The sequence below is a fragment of the Gigantopelta aegis genome, chromosome 9, assembly GCF_016097555.1.
Source record: "Gigantopelta aegis isolate Gae_Host chromosome 9, Gae_host_genome, whole genome shotgun sequence".
Classification (NCBI taxonomy): domain Eukaryota; kingdom Metazoa; phylum Mollusca; class Gastropoda; order Neomphalida; family Peltospiridae; genus Gigantopelta; species Gigantopelta aegis.
The window spans coordinates 79,934,193-79,957,876 of record NC_054707.1 but is presented as its reverse complement, the minus strand read 5'-3'; the positions used below and the strand labels follow the sequence as shown (position 1 = coordinate 79,957,876).

Here is a 23,684-nt window from a genome sequence, read left to right as displayed (position 1 = left end):
CGGCAACAAATCATTATTTTAAATTAAATCTTCCTGCACGGCTTATCGACTCGTGTTTGTGTAGACATCACGTCTATTGGTAGGCAAATGTCTCTTATTGCGGCCAACCAACCGCGGCTCTCTGTTTGCTCTTCTCATTCCTCGGCGCTTCTCTATCTGTTGGCGTAAGAGCCCCCGGATTTATCTCCTGTATTCCAAGAATTGACACCTAATCACAAGTGTGAGAAATAACCGTTCCCAGGGCTTTCATTAACCCATGTTAGACTAACGTATAAAATACAATTTACTTAGCCGTTTGCTTTGGCCGAGTGATCGAACCCACGGGGGCTCAACAGCTACTGCTGGGGATGAATCAATGAGAAGAATTTGATTTTCTCGGACATCGACGTGGAACTCGGTTCCGAATGATATGGAATGGAACGTGTAAAAATAAATCAATGTGACCGACCATTTTCTCGCTTTTTTCTCTCATTAATATCCACTTTCTCAAGATCACATCGTGAGTTGAGTTGTTCGAGTGAACAAACATACGTATAACAGCAATACTGTTATTGTTATTTCACACAGGCCTCTGTGGTGTCGTGGTCAAGCCATCGGACATAAGCCTGGTAGGTACTAGGTTCGCAGCTCGGTACTTGGTTAGCAGCCGGGTTCTGGCTCCCACCCGGAGCTAGTTTTAACGATTCAATTGATGTGTAAGGCCACTACACCGACTGTTCTCTCATTAACCACTAACCAACTGCCTTGGACAGACAGCCCAGATAGCTGAGGTGTGTGCCCAGGACAGCGTGTTTGAACCTTAAATATATTCCGGTTTTGTTTGGCCTACAAATCGCATGCGACAAGTCGGAGCGACATAAGCAAACAAATAAGATGACATGACTGAATGAATGATTGTTCAAGTCAGGTGAAGGTTTGATGACAGATTGGATGATTTTTATTTTCATTTTCAATTGCCTTACATTCTCGGGCCATATCTAGCAGTGGGAAGGGAAGGGTACAATTTAAACAGTCGGTTGAATAATACCTTATATTGTTGTGCCCTGGTTCATTTAAATGAATGAATGTTAAACGACGCCCCAACACAAAAACAAATACACATCGACCATTGGGTATCAAACAAAGTAAGTACATGAATAAGACATTTAAAATGCACCCCACTTATAATCCATTCTTTAATACTATACATATTTTTAATATTGTTGTGTACGTAATATGCATCATTCCTTGAGTTATATTTGGCTATTCAAATGAGGTTGTACATATGCCGTTGTGTAATAAATATTGTTTCCACTTATACTGTATGCAAGACAAAACAGACAGATAGATTGTTTATTATAATATCATCTTAATTATAACACATACATCACCGAATACCATACAATGTAAAATAGCAATGAGCCACGGCATATGGAAGTTATGAAAGACTATATAAAATAATCGACAAAAATAAAATGTATATAAATATCACAACAAACATATAAATAATTCAACACGAAATAAAAAATACCATTAACTGCCATAATTCTAATATAGACAACCGACGTGTGTGTACGTGCTTGCCGCGCGCGCGCGTGTGTGTGTGTTTGTACCTGATCATTTCGGTATTTATTAAATGAAAAACCGCTCTCATTTTTCGAAACATCTGACAGTGATTCATTGCAGCAATTATAACGCCTCTTTCACTCTGGTTTAGACAGATATTCGATTTTGCATGTCAGGCGCGTGTGCATGAAATTATGCACGAAGGGTGGAGGCTTCTACATTATGGCGATATAATTTTACAGGGAGGTTCTATCAATACTTCCCTGGAAAGTATACAAAAAAAAGAGAAGGGAATTTACTTTGAGAAAAGGAGAGGGTTCGACTTCCTACGCCCCCGACCCTCCCAACTCCACCACCTCGGAATACGCGCCTGCATGCGATAACGGTTTCGTCGCTAAGATTCAATCAATAGTTAATCGGCCGTCCATCAGGCTGTCGCTCTAACTACTAGACTACTTCTCTACTTCCCACCCCTTTATCGGTTCTCGATCTAGTGTCACGCAGGTGTCCCATAACACAAGTATTAATCTGTTTACACATTTTGTGAACTCGGGCCAACTTTCTTCATAGTCGTTTATATCCTCGAATCTTTTCATCTAGCCGCGATAAACTGATCGATAGAGTTTGTCAATATTTCATATCTCAGTCGCCGTAAAATACTGCAAATCAGTGTCCCTCAATATTTCATGTTTCAATCACCGTAAAATGCCGCAAATCTCTGCCGGTTGTCACATGCACAACTGTTTTATCGGGCCGACCACGCTATAATCGAACTCAGATCACCAGCTTAGGTCACTTTGTGCCCTGTTTCGATAATGATGTTTACATGCTTACAACAGAGGCATCGGAAAATGTCAGAAAAACAGGAAGTCTGGGAGAGTTATGTCAATTACTAGTTATTCAACGGGGAGATGGATAATAATGTTCACAGCTAAGGAGGGCCAGGTACCCCTACCCTCCACCCCCCAACCCCACCCCCCCCCCCATACACACACACCATCCGCTTCTGACACTTATGTATAAACAAATAAATACTCTTTTATATATTAGTGTATTTGATTACATTTTGGTAGCCAGCAATAAACTATTTCCAAAGAGACTGCATAACAGGCCCGTAATAACGACTTCTGGAGTGGGTGAGTGGTGGGATCTCTACTGGAGAGGTCAGTCTTTAGTGGTAGTGGGGCACACGCAAGATGTGTATGTTTATTTATATAAAGTAGTGGGGTGGGGGCGTATGTTAAAGCCCATTTTGTAATAAACGACCTATTTTGTAATATGTTCCCATTTTGTAATAAACGACCTATTTTGTAATATGTTCCCATTTTGTAATTTAAAAACCGACCCATTTTTTAATAAGTATCCATTTTGTAATAAAAAATTACCCATTCTGTAATAAAACTAGGTGCCCATCGTTTCTTTATTGTTTTTTATTACAAAATGAATACATATTACAAAATTGGTCGTTTATTACAAATTGGGCTTTAACAGATTTTCCTACAGGCCTGCATAAACATGTGTCTGTTAATGAATTAATGGATGCTAAACCAACAATAACGTGCAGGTTAAAAATCTTAATGGTTTCCAAAGTTCAATTAGAATATCGTTTGAAAATAAAACCAGGAACGAAGCCAGGCGTTACTTAAGACTAAATGTGTTTTGTGTTTTCAGGACAAACTGCTATCGAAGATAGACGAGGGAGAGGGAGACGGAACGCTGGTGGAAGAGGAAGAGGTAACCAAATTAAATACGCCATGCGTGTCTGTACGTCCGTTTGTCTTCATTTTACAACTCACCTTTATTATTTACCGGTCTGTGTGTCTCCCCCCCCCCCCCCCCCCTCTCTCTCTCTCTCACTGTGCCTGTTCCTCGGTCTCTGTTTCCCTCTGTCTCTGTGTCTCTCTCTTTGTTTCTGTCTCTCTCTCTCTGTCTGTTTCTCTGTCTCTCCCCCTCTCTCTCTCTGTGCCTGTTTCTCTGTCTCTGTTTCCCTCTTTCTCTGTGTGTGTGTGTGTGTGTGTGTGTCTCTCTCTCTCTTTCTCTCTCTCTCTCTCTCTCTCTCTCTCTCTCTCTCTCTCTCTCTCTCTCTCTCTCTCTCTCTCTCTCTCTCTCTCTCCTAAAGATCTATTTTATGAATGATACGTATCACTTGACAAACACCCATTCCCTTCCCCATTTTCACAATGCAAAAAGTTTGTTTTGTTTAACGACACCACTGGAGCACACCGATTAATTAAACATCGGCTATTGGTTGTCAAACATTTGGTAATTCCGACTCGCAGTGAACAGATGAAACGCGCTACATTTTTTTTCTAATGCAGCAAGGGATCTTTTATATGCACTTTCCCACAGACAGGAAAACACATACCACGGCCTTTGTCTAGTTGTGGTGCACTGGTTGGAACGAGAAAAGACCCAATCAGCTGATCCACCGAGATGGTTCGATCCTGCGACGCAAGCACTTCAGGCGAGCACTCAACCGACTGAGCTAAATCCCGCCCCTTTCATAATGCAAAATAGATATATTAATTTGTATCAATACAAGTACAAGAGAAGAAGAAAGAAATTTGTTTTGTTTAACGACTCTACTAGAACATTTTGATTGATTAACATGGGCTGTTGGATGTGAAACATTTGGTAATTTTGACACAGTTATAGAGATGAAGCCCGCTACATTTTTCCATTAATAGCAAGGAATTTTTATATGCACCATTCCACAGACAAGATAGCACATACCACGGTGTTTGATGTACCAATCGTGGTGCACTGGCTAGAGCGAGAACAAGAGAGATAATTCACATATTTTTACAAAGAACATTCACAATTTTCGGTAAAACAACGCTAAAATTCACATTGTCAAAGCCACGTCAAATTTCAGAAATAAAACCCTGTATTTCATTTTATTTTGGGGCGAGACGTAGCCCAGTGGTAAAGCGCTCGCTTGATGTGCGGTCGGTTTGGGATCGATCCTCGTCAGTGGGCCCATTGGGATATTTCTCGCTCCAGCCAATGCACCACGACTGGTACATCAAAGGCCCCGTGGTATGTGCTATCCTGTCTATGGGATGGTGCATATAAAAAATCCCTTGCTGCTAATCGAAAAGAGTAGCCCATGAAGTGGCCACAGCGGGTTTCCTCCCTCAATATCTGTGTGGTCCTTAACCATATGTCCGACGCCATATAACCGTAAATGAAATTTGCTGCAGAAGCTAGTGACATGATGGAACTCAGCCTTTCTTTCTTTAAAAAAAATACAAGAAGAAAATAATTTACAACTAAAATTGTTTTATCGATTTGCTTTGAAAGGTCAAATTAGTGAGTTTTCTATAAATGCATATGTCATTTCCGAATAAGGATTATTACATATTTCTTTATTGATCAAAACAAATGAGTTTGTAAATATTGTATGACACACATGTGTAATGAATTTCTGACATGCTATGATGACGTCACGCATTCTGCTGTTTACTTGACTCGGTAACATATCTCTGGGCTCTGTCGATAACATAACTTTACTAATATATTAAATAGCTCAGGTTTATCGGTGGCGTCGTGGTTAAGCCATCAGACATACGACTGGTAGGTACAGGGTTCGCAGCCCGGTACCGGCTCCCACCAGGAGCGAGATGTAGCGAGTGTAAAGCCACTACACCCTCTTCTCTCTCACTAACCAACTAACAACTAGCCCACTGTCCTGGACAGACAGCCCAGATAGCTGAGGTGTGTGTCCATGACAACGTGCTTGAACTGGATATAAGCACGAAAATAAGTGAAATGAAATGAAAAAGCTCAGTTTAAGAAATAGGTGGCTTATCGACAATAATATACATCACAGATATTACATAAATACAGGACAATACAAACCAAAGACTTTGATATACCATTCGTAGACAACTGTTGACACGGAAAAAAAAACACGTTTATCGAGGGCGTTCATTTCATTAGTACTTGTTTTCGTGCTTATATCCACTTAAGGTTTAAGCACGCTTTCCTGAGCAAACACCTCAGCTATCTTGGTTTTCTGTCCAGTACAGTGGATTAGCGGTTCGTGAGATAGAAGCCGGTGTAGTGGCCTTACACATTCGAGCCATTAAAGATCGCTCTAGGTCGGAGCCGGTACCTGGCTGCGAACCCAGTACCAACCAGTCTTAAATCTAATGGCTTAACCACTACACCACGGAGGACAGCCTTGATTATAATCAGGGATTGTTCCCATAGTATGAGGATCGAATGCCCCCTATTATATTGTTTGGTTGCTTATATCCCGATGGTTCAACCACGCTTACTGAGGGCAGAATCTCAGATTACAATCATACATTTTCCCATAGTGAAAGGATCATCTAGTATATCCTTATTCATGTTTATATACCGCAGTCTTTGACATGTCAATCTTGAAATACTAGTTCAAACGATAATGACTCAGCAAGCTCACTGGGAGCAATGAGTGTTGCCTTGACCCCAAAACCCGTCAGAATTCGATATCTCTGAAATATTATCTTTTGCCACTAAAACATGGAGTTGACATTCGCTGGAAGCAACACTTTTTATGTATCTCCGAAATGTCATAAATGTCAACAGATCTCCAATATTGTATTCAATTTTCTATTTTCACATGCACTTTTGTTTCTATGAGTTTGCGTAGTGCCTGAAGCTCGATCTGTCATTAATATTGTAGAAAGAATATTTGGTAATAAACGACGTTATGACGAATTCCTGAAAAGAGATTTTAAAAAAAGATGTATCAGCGGTTGATAAGCACTGAAGCAAGTTAACGAAAGTATATGCGGTGCCTCTAAATGCCTTTACTTTTTCGAAAAGAAAAAATGAAAGAAAGAAAAGAAAAGAAAAGAAAAAGGAAAGAAAGTAGACTATGACGTCAGTTGCCGTTTCCGTCGTGTTGTGGGGTTCCCTTGATAGGGGCGTAGCGTGGTCTGTACTGGAGGGGGGGGGGGGGCGTCGAATATGAACATGGCGGACCCTTTTGTCTAAATGTTCACCCAACTACCACCCTCCCCCTAACGGTTTACGGTTAGATTGTAGCCGGGTATTTCTTTAAAAAAATACAAGATAAGTAACTATTTCTGTGGGGAAAATACTTCAGTTTACAATGAACATAACGATAAGAAGTTTTACATTTCTCCATATGATGTCCGCAAATGTTTTCAATGCCATTTATGGGCATCAAATAAACAATAATACCCTAAACATCAATGTTTCCAGTGATATTTATGGGCATCAAATAGACAATGACACCAAGAAATTTAATGTTTCCAATGACATTTGTGGGCATCAAACAGACAATAACACCAGCAAATCTAAACACTTCATGGTTTTATCTCCTAAGTGAAGGTTAATAACGCTGACCTGGGCTGTCTTCGACAACTTAATCGTCACTGAGAGTATAGTATGTTTAATGGTGTATCTTGTTCTAGGAAAACTGTCTTGCGATTATATCTCTCAATCTGATAGCTGAACCACTACACTTTTGAAGTTGATTCCCAAATGCCCTTTACCTTATACGATTTATAGAGACGTTTTCAACAATATCCTTTACGTCATAAATTTTATAGAGAAGATAAATCATCATAATTCCCTTTATCTTAAGTGTTTTAAAGTGTTAGCCTCCTAATATCCTTTATCTTACATATTTTATAGTGTTAGCCTCCTAGTATCCTTTATCTTACGTGTTTTATAGTGTTAGCGTCCTAGTATCCTTTATCTTACGTGTTTTATAGTGTTAGCCTCCTAGTATCCTTTATCTTACATGTTTTAAAGTGTTAGCCTCCTAATATCCTTTATGTTACATGTTTTAAAGTGTTAGCCTCCTAATATCCTTTACATTATAGGTTTTATAGAGATGTGTTTATAGAATATAAGTAAATGTGTGTAGAGAATAGTTGGTTACTTTCTTAAGACTTCAGCTTTATTTTACGTGTTTTAAAGTGTTAGCCTCCTAATATCCTTTACATTATAGGTTTTATAGAGATGTGTTTATAGAATATAAGTAAATGTGTTTATAGTTGGTTACTTTCTTAAGACTAGCTTTCTCTTACGTGTTTTAAAGTGTTTTTAATAGACATATAAGTTTAAGATGTGAATATAAGAAATGATATAGAATGGTTTTATAGACTATAAGTAAATGTGTATAGAGAATAGCTGGTTACTTTCTTAAGACTTGAGCTTCATCTTGTGAAGGTTAGAATTGACGGAAGCTGCACGGCTCTTCCGAGCGGCAATAGACATTCGAACTAAAAACATAAAGCTGATATTTTAAGAGAGTAAACAGTTTATTTATCCTGTAATCCTACATAATACGAAAAACAAATGAAATAAATAATTTTAGTTAATAAATTTTCCCTTTTCCAAAGTGCATGTAGTAGGTTCGCGCGTGCTGGTTGTCTTGTCGCCTATAACCTTGTTGCCTACAATATAACTTCATCATCTATAATATACAACATTAAATCGCCCTGGGCATCTTTATTTAAAAATTACTTCTAACATCCCCCTCCAACTCCACATGACACATCTCACTACCTTTGAGAGCTTAGCTCATTTGCCATCTACAAACTCAAATTGCTCTTTTTAGAATTTTGTGATCCCCACCCCCTTTTACAAAATCATGAATCCGCCCCTTGATCACACGGTTCTGTCTAACTAACAAAGTAAGTAGTATCAGATCAAACATGTGTTTTCTGCCAGAAGTGAAAGTCGTGGCTTGTTAATTGGATCAATACCGTACGCCTTGTTCCCGATATTTCAGATATTGATCCCCATCGCTTGCTTGTTTTGGTATACCCATCGAAAGTGTATTATATCAAGTATTCCTCGCAGATCAATAACAGTTTTAATCCTGTTATCGACTGACTGATCAATTCCGAGGAACAATAGACTGGTCACTTTGTCTTCATTCGCCCACGGCACTGTGAGGTCCTTTTGGTTAAATGATTCATATAATATATGCGAATGTTTTCTACGCTTAATTCGTTTCCCATTTTGGATCCATTTGGTAAACAAATATTTTCCTAAATTTAGTAATTCAACGCATCAACATCCTCAACACCTCTCCTGTCCCCGATCCAGCAACTGGCGATATCAGCAGCTGGATCTGAGGTAGGCATGCCTGAACCGTCAGTGCCATCATCAATAGATATGTACATATGAAAGCAAATCACCAGCACCTACGCCTTGACACTCGTTCTCTATTGTAGTCGCCTTGCTTTCAGTCGTCCATCACCCCCATATGCTATTGCATTGTTATCGTGGGACCAATTATACAACCTATCGTAAGTTTCGTTTTGTACTTAAGCGTGATATTAAAGGTAAAATCTACGACTGAAAAACAAATTCTGCTAATTACAAACAGAACATATAACAGTTTTAACACTATCTAGTTTTTTCTTCTTCCTTACGGTGATTGTATGTGTGTAATTGATGTCAGCACATGTACGGCGGATTTAAATGATAACCATAAACGTAAGCCTACGATTCGCTTCAGTGACACTATTGTGGTTTTTATCCTATTATATATCATGCTATGTTAAAGGCCGATCCATGTAATATTCTTTGTATGATAGTTCATTTAAAATATATTCCTTTGTAATAATGTTTGGTTTGTTTAACAACATTACTAGAGCAGATTTATTTATTAACCATCAGCTATTGGATGTCAAACATTTGGTAATTTTAACATATAGTATTAAAGAGGAAACATACTACATTTTTTCCATTAATAGTTAGGGATCTATATGTCCCACCCCACAGACAGGATAACACATGCCACAGCCTTTGATATACCAGTCGTGGTGCACTGGCTGGAAGGAGACATAGCCCAATGGGCCCACCGACGGAGATGAATCCTTGACCGGACATGCGGGTGCGTTGTCACTGGGCTACGTCCCGCCCCGTCCTTTGCAATTGTCAAGAATACTGAACGTGATGGGTCTGACCTTCCTCTCTCGCTAACACTTACCTTTTGCCTCAGGCAGAGAGCCCAGTCCCCGTCCACCTCCTTTCCGTGTCTAGGATAGAGGTTTCCAATTTTAGTTGGATGTGCAGAATGTCCGAGATGAACTACGTCCTGGGATCCACTTTACTCAATGGACCTATTGGGTTACCGACTTTTCCAGACAGTTCTTCATTGAATGTGGAAATTGCATATAAATTCCTCATGCCACTAATTTAAGTAGGTGCATGTAGCTTGTGCGAGGGCAGCCAGTATATTCTTTAGACAATATCGAGTTTGTCATTTAGCCCAAGTCACCCAACAGCGTAAATAATATGTTGTCTTCTCTTGTGTAATTCAATATAAAATGCATTTGTGCTTGAGTGTTTTTGTTGTTTTTGTTGTTTTTCTTTTTTTTTTTTTCCTTTTTTTTTTTTACATGCATATAAATTACTCATGTTGCTAATTATTTAGATTGTGCGAGGGCAGCCAGTGTATTCTTTAGACAATACAATGTTTGTCATTTAAATTAACCAACCGCTCAAAAATTATGTTGTTGTTTTTTGTTGTTTATTCAACATAAAATACATTTGTATTTGAGTGTTGTTGTTTCTTTTTTTTCTTTTTTCTTTTTTTTCTTCTGTTTATTTTTTTTCTTCACATGGTTTACATTTCAGCAGATGTTTGGATTGACTCGACATTACGCATGATACAGTTATGTCTGCGCCGACATTAAACACGTGTTATTTTTTGGCTTCTCGTCCAAATCAATGATGGCAGCTTCCACTATGCCCCTGGTGGGATGTATAGCTTTTTAGTTTAGTTAATGGATATTACCACAGCCTACCACTGCCATCTCCTCGACCAATTAATGGTGTCTGACACATTTATCATATTTATTTATTTTTTTCTCACTCTCTCTTTTTTCAGTGCGTCATATGTCTTGTTGCCAAGGCAACGATGCAGACGTTCCCCTGCAGGCACAAAGTCGTCTGCCGGAAGTGCTTCATCAAGACTATCCAGGTGGCGGTGTCACAACGAAGTCTCCCCCTGCGTTGTGTCGTCTGCAGAAGTCGCATCCTCAAGTTACGGCAGACTGCCATTCCCACGCTGCCGAGTCCCTTATCGCCGAATGGTCCAATGAAATTCCTGCCGAAATCTCCCAGCATTCGTCTGTTCTCGAAATAACCCAATGCAACTGGAGACTTTATTGTGTAACATTGTGATATTGGAATCTTTTTTTGGATAAACCGTCATACCTACACAAGCGGCCACCTGTATTAAAACAGCTTCAGATTTTAAGAGATCGCTCTCCAAATAATCTAATATAGTACAAGTCTATTACTATCGAACAGCCTACTGTGTTAAAGAGCCCCTGTGTATACTTACTTTGGGAGCAGCTTAATATAGGTTTTACTACGCCAATCGTCTGAAACATCTAGGACATAGCTTTCTTCTCGTTTGTTGTCTTTGGGATATAAGTATTAAACATTCAGCGGGCTTATTAAGTTAGTGACAGTATAAAACATTTTATTGACCATCTTGATCAACCTCGAATATGCTGATTATATGCTTGGCGGTGCATCCAGTTGCAATATAAAACATTAGGAAAGTGTTTCAGAAATAAAAGGACACGGATACTAGATCTAAGCCCGTGTTTATAAACCTTTAAAACTCCAGACACAATCTGTATAGGCTAAACTTTATTAACCCTTTGTTTGTTGCCAGCAGGAAATGCTGCCCACTCGTACGAGGGACAGTCAACACGTTCGTAGAGCTAGATACCAAACTTTGGTACACCATCGTATGTTTGATGTGGGATTTTTTCTGAACGCTTATTCTTTCATACAGCTGTCCTATCAATAACGCGATTGTTCTTGTTTATATATTTACATATTATTGCATAGCAATAACCTACCCTCCTGGAACCATGAATTTTACCTGATTGGAACAAAGAGCCGTCATCACGTTTATCATCAAGGCAGGTGAAAATGCTACTGAAATTCACAAGCGTATGGTTGGCGATTATAGTCTGGCATTTGAACGCTTTCTTTCGTGCCGTGCAAACCTGTTTGAAGATGTTGGTAAGTCTGAAGTCTCCTAAAATGATGCTGGCATCTTTGAAGAATAATTGGACCAAATGCATCAAGGATGGTTCAATTGAAAAGTAATACAGAAACATTTGGTCTGTTATCGTTTTAGTACCTAGTTCTACGAACTTTTTAACTGCCCCTCGTACGTTTTCCTAACACACTCCTGGTAGGATTTGCTGTCAAGTGGACGTTCCTTTCTTAGAGTCCAAATACTAATCAATTCCCCCCTTATCATACTAATAATTAAACTCATATCTTACTAGAAGAAAGTGATAGGGGAGGTACCTCTTTTACGGCAGCAAGCAAAGCGTTAAAAGCCTCGAGTCTCGGCTTTAGGTTTGATAAACACCGAGCCAGGTCTACCTCTGTGATGTTAAATGCAGCGTTGTAGCTGTTCGTGGTCCCTTGTCCTGAACTTTACTGATATATTATCCAACTGATATGTCTAGCTTTTGTACGCATGGGCAACATACGAAAGAAAATTGGCTTGTGTAACTTGGTTTCTGATGATGGAAAACATCCGATATTTAGATGTTGTTAAGATTGTTTTAAACCTGTATCTAGAAACAAATATCAAGGCTTGCTTCACTCAATTCCAATGTCACCATATCTCTGCAGTAAGGACATATACATTTACACGTTAAATATGGTAAGCGTTATATCATTATTCAGACAGATGTTTGGGGGACTGAACGAAAATAGTGTGGTGTTCAAGACCGCATCGCTGTTGGCGAGTACAAAACACTACTGGATAAAGCCGTGTCATGATGTTAACGTGAAGAACTTTGAAAACAGTGATTATCATAGCAAATTTACTGTGAAACATTTCTGTACACCATCTGATGCTCTCACATAATGTGATATCAATGTATACCACATCCTTTCGCTAGGATAACATGTAATGTACTCTTCATGTTAGTAGCATCACGAATAGTCGTGAACTAGTGATTATATATATATATATATATATATATATATATATATATATATATATATATATATATATATAGCTATTTGTTATGCATCTAATGTATTTCTATGGTAGTAGAATCACGAACGTAATAGTTATCGTGGAATTGTGATACCCTTGCCCTCTGAACGTGTGTCATCGTTGTGAGTGTAAGACAGCAATAACATAACTGACCTTGTTTGATTTAGATACAGTGTGTTCTTCTAGTTAAATAACAGTTCAATTCTAGGACTTTTCTATGAGGTGGGGAGGCAGTGTTTGTTACCTTGTAACTAAAGAATACAGTTAGATATCATTTACGAGAGGACAGAATGTAGCAAGGAACAATTGGTTTATTACTGAAGCTATTATTCGACATAACGTCAACAACTCTAAAACACATCAAATCGGTAAACTGTTTCGTGGTGAATCGGTAAAACGGTAAAACGACAAAAGCGTATTCCGATAATAAAAATCGTATCTCTGTACAGAGCAGTCGAAATGACGTTAGGAAAATTTGTGATTGCTTCCATGATCCATATTCATGTCCTCGTCCTTAGGATGACAGCCATTCTCCTAGGAGATCCATAACAGGATGTTTCATCCCTCTTTGCACCGCTCGTAGGAGGACTGCCACTCGCAAGACTAACTTAGAAAACCCAAACTTGCACAGGATAAAGCTCAATGGAATATATACAGCTGTGATGGCATGCACTCGTGAATCACGAATATGCATGTATATACTTATTGCGATAACTGTTAACCAATGACTGATTATCTAAAACATAGAGGCAGTTAGATCATTAACTAAGTAGCCTGGTATACTACCTTATTATTTTATATCCCATATTATAAAGACAATATCCAATTACTTTTAACTTGAGAAATGCACTAAAATCAAGTGTTATTGTATACGAAGTATTAGTTATATTTAATCATGCATACAATATTATACCGTGCTGGATGAAACGTCGTGTATATTTTTTATAATATCTATATTTTCTATATGGGTTCACTAGTTCTACTCTTCTTGCAAAGAAAGGTCACCTTATTCCGTGATTTCGTTCTTAGACATCGTTTGATTTGTCGTATAATTTGATACGACCTGACCATAACGTTTGCATAAAACTAAGATCAATACAATCGGTAAGCTCAAATCGAATTTCAGATATGTCATATTTACCGTAACATGAAATGCTGAAGCAGACCTGTCATTGTGCAAGTTGCAATGTCATGTGACGCCAAGCCAGATCCAGTGTCAGCTTAATATTACAACATGAACATTCGATTCTGTACGATAGTTCCCGTGTCACTGTGATTGTTTGTGTCATTATGACTACTTTATGTCATCACGATAACTTCAGTACCACTAACAGCTTCATTGTTGATAAAATAGCCATATTCAGTATGACAGCTTCAATGTATCTTGTGACAGTTTCAATGTCAGTTTTGATGTCCCTGCATTAGGTTCAATGTGACTATGTCAGCTTCAATATCGCTATGATAGCTTCAGTGTTACTGTTAAAGATTCGGTGTCAAAATGTCAGATTCATCGCCATTGGCAGCTTACATATATGTACTATAGCGTCAGTGTAAACGTCAATATACCACTATACTGCTCTAATATCATTAGGGTATTCTTAAGGTAATGTCAGTCCAATTAAGAATAAAACAAACGTAGTGGGTGTGATATGAGTCCTATAAAACACTGAATGATTGCATCTGTATAATACTGTGTGCAAACGATTCATCATGGTTAATTTATCTTGACCAATGCTAAACAATGCTTAATTTCTCTGTACTTATAAACTTCTTTATTTGATAATAGATAGTATACCACTAAGCGCCCATTAAAAACACCAAAGTGTATTAAATGGGAGTTTAATGATGTGGTTATTATATATTAATAGATTACTTTTGTTTTAAACGTATTAATTCTTAAATGTATTGTTAATAACACTAAGTAATGTTCCAATTTCAGCACATGATTCGACAAAACTGCCTGATTGTTTTTTTATAAACGTTGTATATATTCGTATATATGCTCGTTAATGAACCATGTCAGTTCATAAAGAATACATCCGATGTTTTCGTAATACCATACCACGAAACATTAGACTGCAAACTATCACAGACATTTGTAAAGTGCATTTGTATTACACCCAGATAAGCACGGAACGTATTTTTAAAAGTGTCAACAATATATATTTTTATAGGTAATCTTAAAATGTGTGTGGCTTTCTTAACGAGAATGCCTGTTAACAAGAGAACAATTTTGAATTCATCATTCAGTGATAGAGAATCTTATGTAAACGTCACGTGAAGCCGCTGATTAGTTATTAGGCAGTGTAAAATATGTTCGGCTTCGTACAGCTTTCTGACCATTCAGTTACATATTACTTAGAGCGTTCGTACAGCTTTCTGACAATTCAGTTACATATTACTTAGAGCGTTTGAACTTACAGATGCAGACCCTAGTTTCAACCCGTGAAAATGGACACCAAGTTTTCAAACCAAAACCGGTAAGACATTTGGATACAGTTAAAATAGAGTGTATCGAGTATCAGTGATATTGAAACGTTAAACAAACCTTAATATAGATTTGTGCTCGTCTCCGTAAACATTCTTATCAGAGGTACGTGCGTTTTTAAAAATATTAAAAAGGTTCTTTCGTGGTATTGGAAACACTAGGATTAATAGAAAAAAATGTATGTATGTAAATGGAAAACCAAAACAATAAAGTATAGGGGCCTAAGTATTCTTTAGACTCCATTATCAAAACAAAACCGGCTCTAATAATGAAATATACGCCGTAGTGTTTAAAAACTAGGGTCTGTCACTTTAAATTATAAATTGTGGTCAGTATAATGTATGTTTACATTAGCTCATAATGTTTGTTTTTACCAAAGAGAAAGGATACATATCCCGGAAATTAAGGTCAGCGGCTTCAAAGTTTCAATACATCTGCGTTTGCTACAACGAATTTTCTACGAATGAGTACATATATTTATTTATTTTTACACTGCCTGTGTGAATGAATCACAAATCATTCTTATGCTGAGTCTTTACGTGGGGAAGTTTACTACTTGACAGATTATAACAATATGGTGTTATATAATCAAACTGAATATCAGAGGTCAGCGTACGGGCTCCCATTTTTGTAAGGTGGGGATGCGGGTGGGGTGCAGACTGATTTTTTTCCCCAGAATTAGCCGAAAATGTCCGAATCTGGATAACAACATTTATTCATATTAGCATTACTGTCAAACAGCTATAAACGGTTGCAAACGAACCGCCACGCATTTTGACATGGATTACAACTAATAGTGTGGGTAGAATGATGGAAATACATGTTGACAAGGTTTTAGGCAGGCTCATTTTGCCTGAATATCTCTATCGGTTTTGACCCTGCCCCCCTGTTTCGTACGCATATGGTCAGCTAATGAGTAACTCGTGGAAATTAATATTTGCAAAACAATACTCTATGAATATGAATTGTAGGTTTTCGCCATATTTCGTTTCATATATAATTGTCTTCAATCCGTTCGTCTTGGACAGTCTGAAACTTTACACACTATAAGTTACCTAAGTACATGGTTTGCTTAGTTTCGTTATACATATATATTATTTACTGTTATTAAATCTGGAACCCATTGTGAAAATAATAACAACAGTGATTATAACCATGATTGTGATGAATATAATAATGATGATGTAGATAATGATAATGATTTCCACAATGCTCTCTAATCATGTACACTTCAGTTTAGTATTGTTGTATTACATATTGAATATACTAAATATGCACACGTGTATTGTTAAGTTATTGGATGCTCTATGAAATAGACGCCATGTCGTAGCTGTATTGTTATAAATTGTATTATGTTGTTTTATGAACATTTTAATTTGATTGAAAACATATTTTATTGCATATAATATTTCATTTATTGCATTGAATAAACTGAAAGAAAAGGAAAGGAAAGAAATAAAATCGATGGTTTAACAGAATTCATTATTAATATTTTAATATCATCCCTAACACTAAGTTAGACATTAAAGGGACAGAGCCTAGCTTTTAAACACTAAAAGTAAAAAAGTAAAGTTTGTTTTATTTAACGACGCCGCTAGAGCACATTGATTTTTTATCTTATCATCGGCTATTGGACGTCAAACATATGGTCATTCTGACACTGTTTTTTTTTTAGAGGAAACCCGCTGTCGCCACATAGGCTACTCTTTTTACGACAGGCAGCAAGGGATCTTTTATTTGCGCTTCCCACAGGCAGGATAGCACAAACCATGGCCTTTGTTGAACCAGTTATGGATCACTGGTCGGTGCAAGTGGTTTACACCTACCCATTGAGCCTTGCGGAGCACTCACTCAGGGTTTGGAGTCGATATCTCGATTAAAAATCCTGTGCCTCGAATGGGATCCGAACCCAGTACCTACCAGCCTGCAGACCGATGGCCTGCCACGACGCCACCGAGGCCGGTTTTTAAACACTAAGGCATATTTTTCACTATTAGAGCCGTTTGTGATCACTGAAATCAAACATTACTTATATTTTATTGTTTAGGTTATCCATTCCCGTACAACCGACGTGTTTCTGGTCATCCTGGTCTTTATACTACCACATAATGCATTTTTCATACTTTTAAAAACGCACGTGCGTCTCAGAAGTAATGATTACTGAATCGCGTTTTAGTCTATTTTAAGGGTATTTCAACGTCACAGACTCTACTGTATCCAAATTTGTTACAGGTTTGTAAATTAACCAAACTTAGTGTACATTGTTATGGGTTGAAACTAGGGTTCAGGTAAAACAATATGCCTTAGTGTTTAAAAGATAGGGTCTGTCACTTTAATTCATCCAAAGGAAGAGAATACTGACTTCCACACTAAAATACTAATAGTTTTTCTCTAAACCAAAGACCCGGCTTATTCCGCCACCTAGCGACTATATGAGTTTCGTTCCTCTCGGATATTTCGCATCATATAGATAGAAATTTCTTTTGGTGGTTGCTCTTTAGCCAATTATTTAAAAACAAACGTTTCTAAAATATATAGGTATAAGTCCTAGAACCTTATCTAATTATATTATGAAAATTAATTAACCATGTGGTGAAAAAAGCGAATTTAGCCGTAACATAATAAATATTTTAGTCTAAGTTGTTGTGGTTGTGTTTTTAGAAGAGTGGTTTTTCTTTCTGTTTTCGGGTGGGTTTTTTGTTGTATGTTGGGTTTCTTGCTGTTGTGTTTTTTCTATAAACAAATTACATTCTTTGTAATATAATTTTAATATTTGACAGCAATAGTAACAATGTATGCCTTGTCCTGTTTGTATAAAACAACTTTGTACAGTGTAATGTAGTGATCCTTTTCGTAACATGTAATATAAACTGCAAATACACGTAGATTTGAAGAAAGAAGGTGTTTTTGTCTTTCATTTCAGTTATAGTGTGTTCATACGAATTAGTGCAGTTTGGATACTTTTTGTCTGTCTATTTCCATGTCTAACTGATGGTCATTGTTTATGAACCAAAAAATAATTTAAAATAAAATATGAACATTTAGCGTCATTATTAGTAAATCTGTTAACTTATGTGTGAACGGCTTCGCAGATTCATACAGTTTGCGGATTAATATTATGGTTTTTTTTTCAAATCCTACATATGTATATGGATATTTGCCACATTCAGTGAAACAGTGGCGTTGCATTTGTTTTACTTACATTTTTGAATCTGTTGCTATTTTAACAATATTAGACCTGTACACCTACACCTTTTACTGGAGGTGACAAATATCCCATTAGTCATGGGTGTGAAATATCAACTTTACAGCCTCCACACTTTTAAAATACTTCTAGATTCAGAAGGGTTATCTGTTTTGGTCCACCCGATATGTTATGCATCAATTCATTTATACTTATTTTCGTGCTTATATCAAATAAATGTTCAAGTACGCTGTCCTGGGCACACACCTCAGATATGTGGCCTGTTGCCCAAAATAGTGGTTAGTTGGTAGTGAGAGCAAAATCGGTGTAGTGGCCTTACACCTACACATTAAGTCGTTAAACTCACTCTGGGTGGGAGCCAGTACCGGGCAGCGAATCCTGTACCTACCAGCCTTATGTCCGATGGCTTAACCACGACGCCACCGAGGTCGGTATATATACTCTTCAAAAAAAGAAACGCAAAAGGGTACAAATGGGTTATAACTTCGATTTTATGTTTCCTACCGGTTCATGCTTTGTGAATATAAGGTCATTGCATGTCCCAAACACATTCCCACGGTTACATTCGATAAAACGCAGCTACTGTACAATAAAGTTCCAAAATGTGAATATTCGCAAAAACGCAGCCACGTGCAAACCATGTCACCACTGCACGTGCGTTGTCTGCACGTGCAACATGAACACCGACAGTATAAAAGTGCAGGGTGTTCGCTTGCCTGGCCTCTGTATCTGGCCGACAGTTGACAATCCAGGACATGCCACGTCTCAGTGAACCGCAGAGAAACAATGCCATCGGCCGACTAGACGCAGGCGAATCCAGAACGGCCGTTGCCAGGGCATTCCATGTGTCCCCAAGCACCATCTCCAGACTGTGGGACCGTTACCAGCAATATGGATCAACACGTGACCTCCCTAGATCCGGTCGACCACGGGTCACTACCCCGGGGCAGGACCGCTACATCCGGGTACGCCACCTTCGGGAACGATTGACTACTGCCACCTCCACAGCCGCAGCAATACCAGGTTTGCGCAGGATATCCGACCAGACCGTACGGAACCGCCTACGTGAGGTAGGAATTCGTGCCAGACGTCCAGTTCGAGGTGTCATCTTAACACCACAACACCGTCGACTCCGACTGCAGTGGTGCCAGATTCATCGACAATGACCTCAACTGCGATGGAGACAGGTGTGGTTCAGTGACGAGTCCCGATTTCTGCTCCGACGTCATGATGGAAGATGTCGCGTGTATAGGCGTCGTGGTGAACGTTATGCGGCAAACTGCGTGCAGGAAGTGGACAGATTCGGCGGGGGTAGTGTCATGGTGTGGGCAGCCATCTCACACACTGGCAGAACTGACCTGGTCCACGTGCAGGGCAACCTGAATGCACAGGGCTACATTGACCAGATCCCTCGGCCACACATCGTTCCAGTTATGGCCAACGCCAACGCAGTGTTCCAACATGACAACGCCAGGCCTCACACAGCACGTCTCACAACGGCTTTCCTACAGAACAACAACATTAATGTCCTTCCTTGGCCATCGATATCACCGGATTTGAACCCAATTGAGAATCTATGGGACGAGTTGGACCGACGCCTCCGACAGCGACAACCACAGCCCCAGACCCTGCCCGAGCTGGCAGCAGCCTTGCAGGCCGAGTGGGCCACCATCCCCCGGGACGTCATCCGTACTCTGGTTGCTTCAATGGGCAGGCGGTGCCAGGCAGTTGTCAACACACGCGGAGGCCACACCCGGTATTGACTCCAGATGACCTTGGTGGTGTGTCCTATCACTTACTCACAATGGACTAGAGTGAAATGTGAACAATCCTGCAACATTTGGTAATTATCGGACTCACCATTCAATAATTAAATCAATTCTCCAAATGTTACGACAATGTGGTTTTGCGTTTCTTCTTTTGAAGAGTATATGATGCTTGTCACGGGGATCCTATAATACCCGTAACTGAATAAAACACGATTATCCAAATATCTCTCCTCACTGTATATCTATTAGATCACTCTGTATCGGGCAGGCTACTACCCGAGTGGCCCGGCTCTAGGAGTGATCAGAGATAAGATAATATACCGTGATACAACACACACACACGTGTGATAATTGAAAAACGCTGCCAGGGGAACTTAATTAATAAAGGAATTACAACTCTATTCCTAACTGGTTAATTTTTAATTAACCCTTAAATACTCATTCAGTAACCTTGTAATACAGAATTAATACTGGTACATATCACAATAAAGACAATAACCTACAGTTTACCTAGGTCCTCTAGGATGGCCGGCTAAGCTTTATCTTACCAAATACTCGTATAAAAATATTAGAACAGGGAAGCCTACAATTTACTTCGTCAGATTACCGGAGACACTGTCTGAAGAATATTGGTATAATACAGTATTAATATATTTAAAGTCACATCAATCACATCAAGGTTATACAACAGAGCAGAAATATATATTTACCAAGTCCGGTCTGAACTAATATATTTCGTTCAGTTGGACCACGTCCGTTCCCCTGGATACTTCCAATGTTTCTCCCTGATATATCTAAAATCCTATCTATTTATTATAAAATCCCAGACTGGTCCGGAGTCAGTCCGCGGGACCGAATCTTATGATGTGTATATTTCCACAGCGACCAAGACGGTATATTTTCTTACAAGCCTAGACTGATCGACGCCTAGTTCGCTAGAGATACCATGGTCGCGCGGAGGTATTACGTAACCACTCTCCACATGGCCTCCACACCTGGTCTGGGTGTGTATTGGGACGCAGGACTACCACCGTCGCGCGGGGGTATTACGTAACCAAGCTGCACAGGGCCCTCTAAAACAATTAACATCGCCACAGGCGAAAAGATAAGAGCATGTACCGTCACAATGCTATCCACCAATCACCATTAACTAGGGCACAATTATACCTCTTTTCTCACTGTCTGGAGGAAGTTTAACATGTGACATTTTTGTTCACATTTCAGAAAATGTTTAGACCTTATCTTGACACTCTAATCCGACGCCATGTAACCGTAAATACAATGTTTTGAGTGCGTTGTTAAATAAAACATTTCCTTCCTCCATTGACAATCTAAATCATCCAGGGTGAGACGTAGCCCAGTGGTAAAGCGCTCGGCTGATGCGCGATCGGTTTGGGATCGATCCCCGTCAGTGGGCCCATTGGGCCATTTCTCGCTCCAGCCAGTGTACCACGACTGGTACATCAAAAGCCATGGTATGTGCTATCCTGTCTATGGGATGGTGCATATAAAAGATCCCTTGCTGCTAATCGAAAAGAATAGCCCATGAAGTGGCGACAGCGGGTTCCCTCCCTCAATATCTGTGTGGTCCTTAACCATATGTCCGACGCCATATGACCGTAACTAAAATGTGTTGAGTGCGTGTTTAAATAAAACATTTCCTTCCTTTCCTTCCTAAATGATGCACTGTTGAATAGTCTGAAGTCGGCCAACATGACGGACATCAACGGTGTTCCCTTTAGAGATATCTCACGCAATCAACTGCTTTAGTGGTTACTCCGTTTTTTAATTTGTCCCGACATCGGATTAAAACTTACTTGGGCGTAGAGATTCCGGACTATAACGCAGTTCCAATGACTCTTTGAGGCTGGGAACCAGCGTCCCGAATTATCTTCACCCAAACCAAACTATTATCTTTTATCGAACAACCCAAATCCTTTTATGCAAAGGTAGTTTGCTCATCTGTGCAGTAAATTAGATTCTGTACGCCATAGACACGCTCATTTAGGTTCAGTAATAAAATAAGCCGGCACTTATATTAAGTGCGGTCATGTTAATTGGGTAGAAGAAATGAGAATGTGGCGTGGTGGATAGTTAGTTCTATCTGAAGGGACAGAAAGTGCTCCGGCAAATTTCTCTAATTCAAAGGAGAGAGTATTGTGAATTTTTATTTTATTTACTCTCTTCCCCTGTAAAGGTCACGCATATTACTGGAAGTAAACACGTAAGTATAATTGGCTGGCGTTATTACAGTGGCTAATATCAATAAACATGGAGGCCCTTGTATGCTAATATATTATGTCAATATGTGAATTTGGTATAAACGCGTGTTTATTAATTTTTAGTATTTCAACGAAAGTAAGTTAATATATGGATCTAAATTTCACATCCCTAAACTAAATAACGAAAATAAGCTAATATACAAACCCAAATTTCACAGCGTTAAAACAAATTGAAGGAAAATTGGATTTGAAGCTAAGGCAGTGCGATATAATCAAGCCAGGAAGTAATCAAATGTGAACTCAGCTAGATACTTCATCAATGTCCCGACACGCAGCCAATGCATATATTAACAGAAGTGGCGATACGCTTAGCATGTGTCACATGATTGGATTTCTGTAGTTTGTACAGCGTGTGATCATCAAATGAATTAGTTGAGGTATACACTGGTGTCGACCACGTGTCATTCTAACATACAAAAACCAACATTACAGTAGAAACATTAAAACTTTAGTTTTTATAAACTTACATTGAGATTGTTGTAAACAACACAATGTCGGGGTTTAAACCGTAATGTTTTCAGAACAATTTTAGCATTGATTAATTAATCATCGGCTAGTGGATGTCAAACATTTGGTAATTCTGACATATAATCATCAGAGGAAACCCGCTACATTTTTACATTAGCAGCAAGTGATCTTTTATATGCACTTTGCCACAGACAGGAAAACACATACCACGGCCTTTGACCAGTTGTGGTGCACTGGTTGTAACGACAAAAAACCCAATCAGTTGAACGGATCCACCCAGGTTGAATGAGTAAGTCATAGATAATCCAGGACACCTTTCTGTTAAACAGTATTTTTATGAACGAATATATTAAAATGGTATCTTAGTTGAAATTGACATAAATATCTCTTTATTATATATGTGTTCATTAAAAAATATAACAGTGCATAATTTTATTTAGTAAAGTTTGCACTTATGTAATTCCTTGGTAACATAACATATTTCATGTCGCATACCTTTCACATGTAGGTCTAAATGTAGCCGGTTTGTCTTGTACCCACAATACGATATGTAACCTCATTCCGATAAATCAAATTTGGAATACATGCTGGACTTGTCTCGAGATTTTCTTTCAGTTACACTTCGTATGTGGATACATTTACTTGAAACGTCCTTCTTCCTTTTTACAATCAACATTGTTTTGTACTTCTGGCTCAAATTTGTTTTGTTTTGTTTGTTTTGTTGTTGTTTTTTTGTTTGTTTGTTGTTGTTTTGTGTGTGGGTTTTTTGTGTGTTTTTGTTTTTGTTGTTGTTTGTTTTTTTGTTTTTTTGGGGGGAGTTGGTTAAAAGGATTAATTCTCGTACGTCCTGTGAGTTTTCTGTCTGATTCCATATTTAAAGAACCTTCAGTTAGCTTCTTGATAT

At 38.6% G+C, this 23,684-nt stretch overlaps 1 protein-coding gene across 2 annotated transcripts in view; it reads left to right on the top strand.

The window, feature by feature from the left end:
• LOC121381846 overlaps nucleotides 1-12,454 on the top strand; it is a 51,921-nt gene extending 39,467 nt beyond the window's left edge. The window contains exons 2-3 of one of the 2 annotated variants that reach the window (XM_041511214.1): nucleotides 3,217-3,279; nucleotides 10,415-12,454. In XM_041511214.1, coding sequence (XP_041367148.1) covers nucleotides 3,217-3,279; nucleotides 10,415-10,672 — 321 coding nt within the window. In that variant the 3' untranslated portion in view covers nucleotides 10,673-12,454. Of the gene's footprint in view, nucleotides 1-3,216; nucleotides 3,310-10,414 lie in introns of both variants that reach the window. The other variant, XM_041511213.1, reaches the window with a different exon arrangement.
• Nucleotides 12,455-23,684: the final 11,230 nt, after the last annotated feature.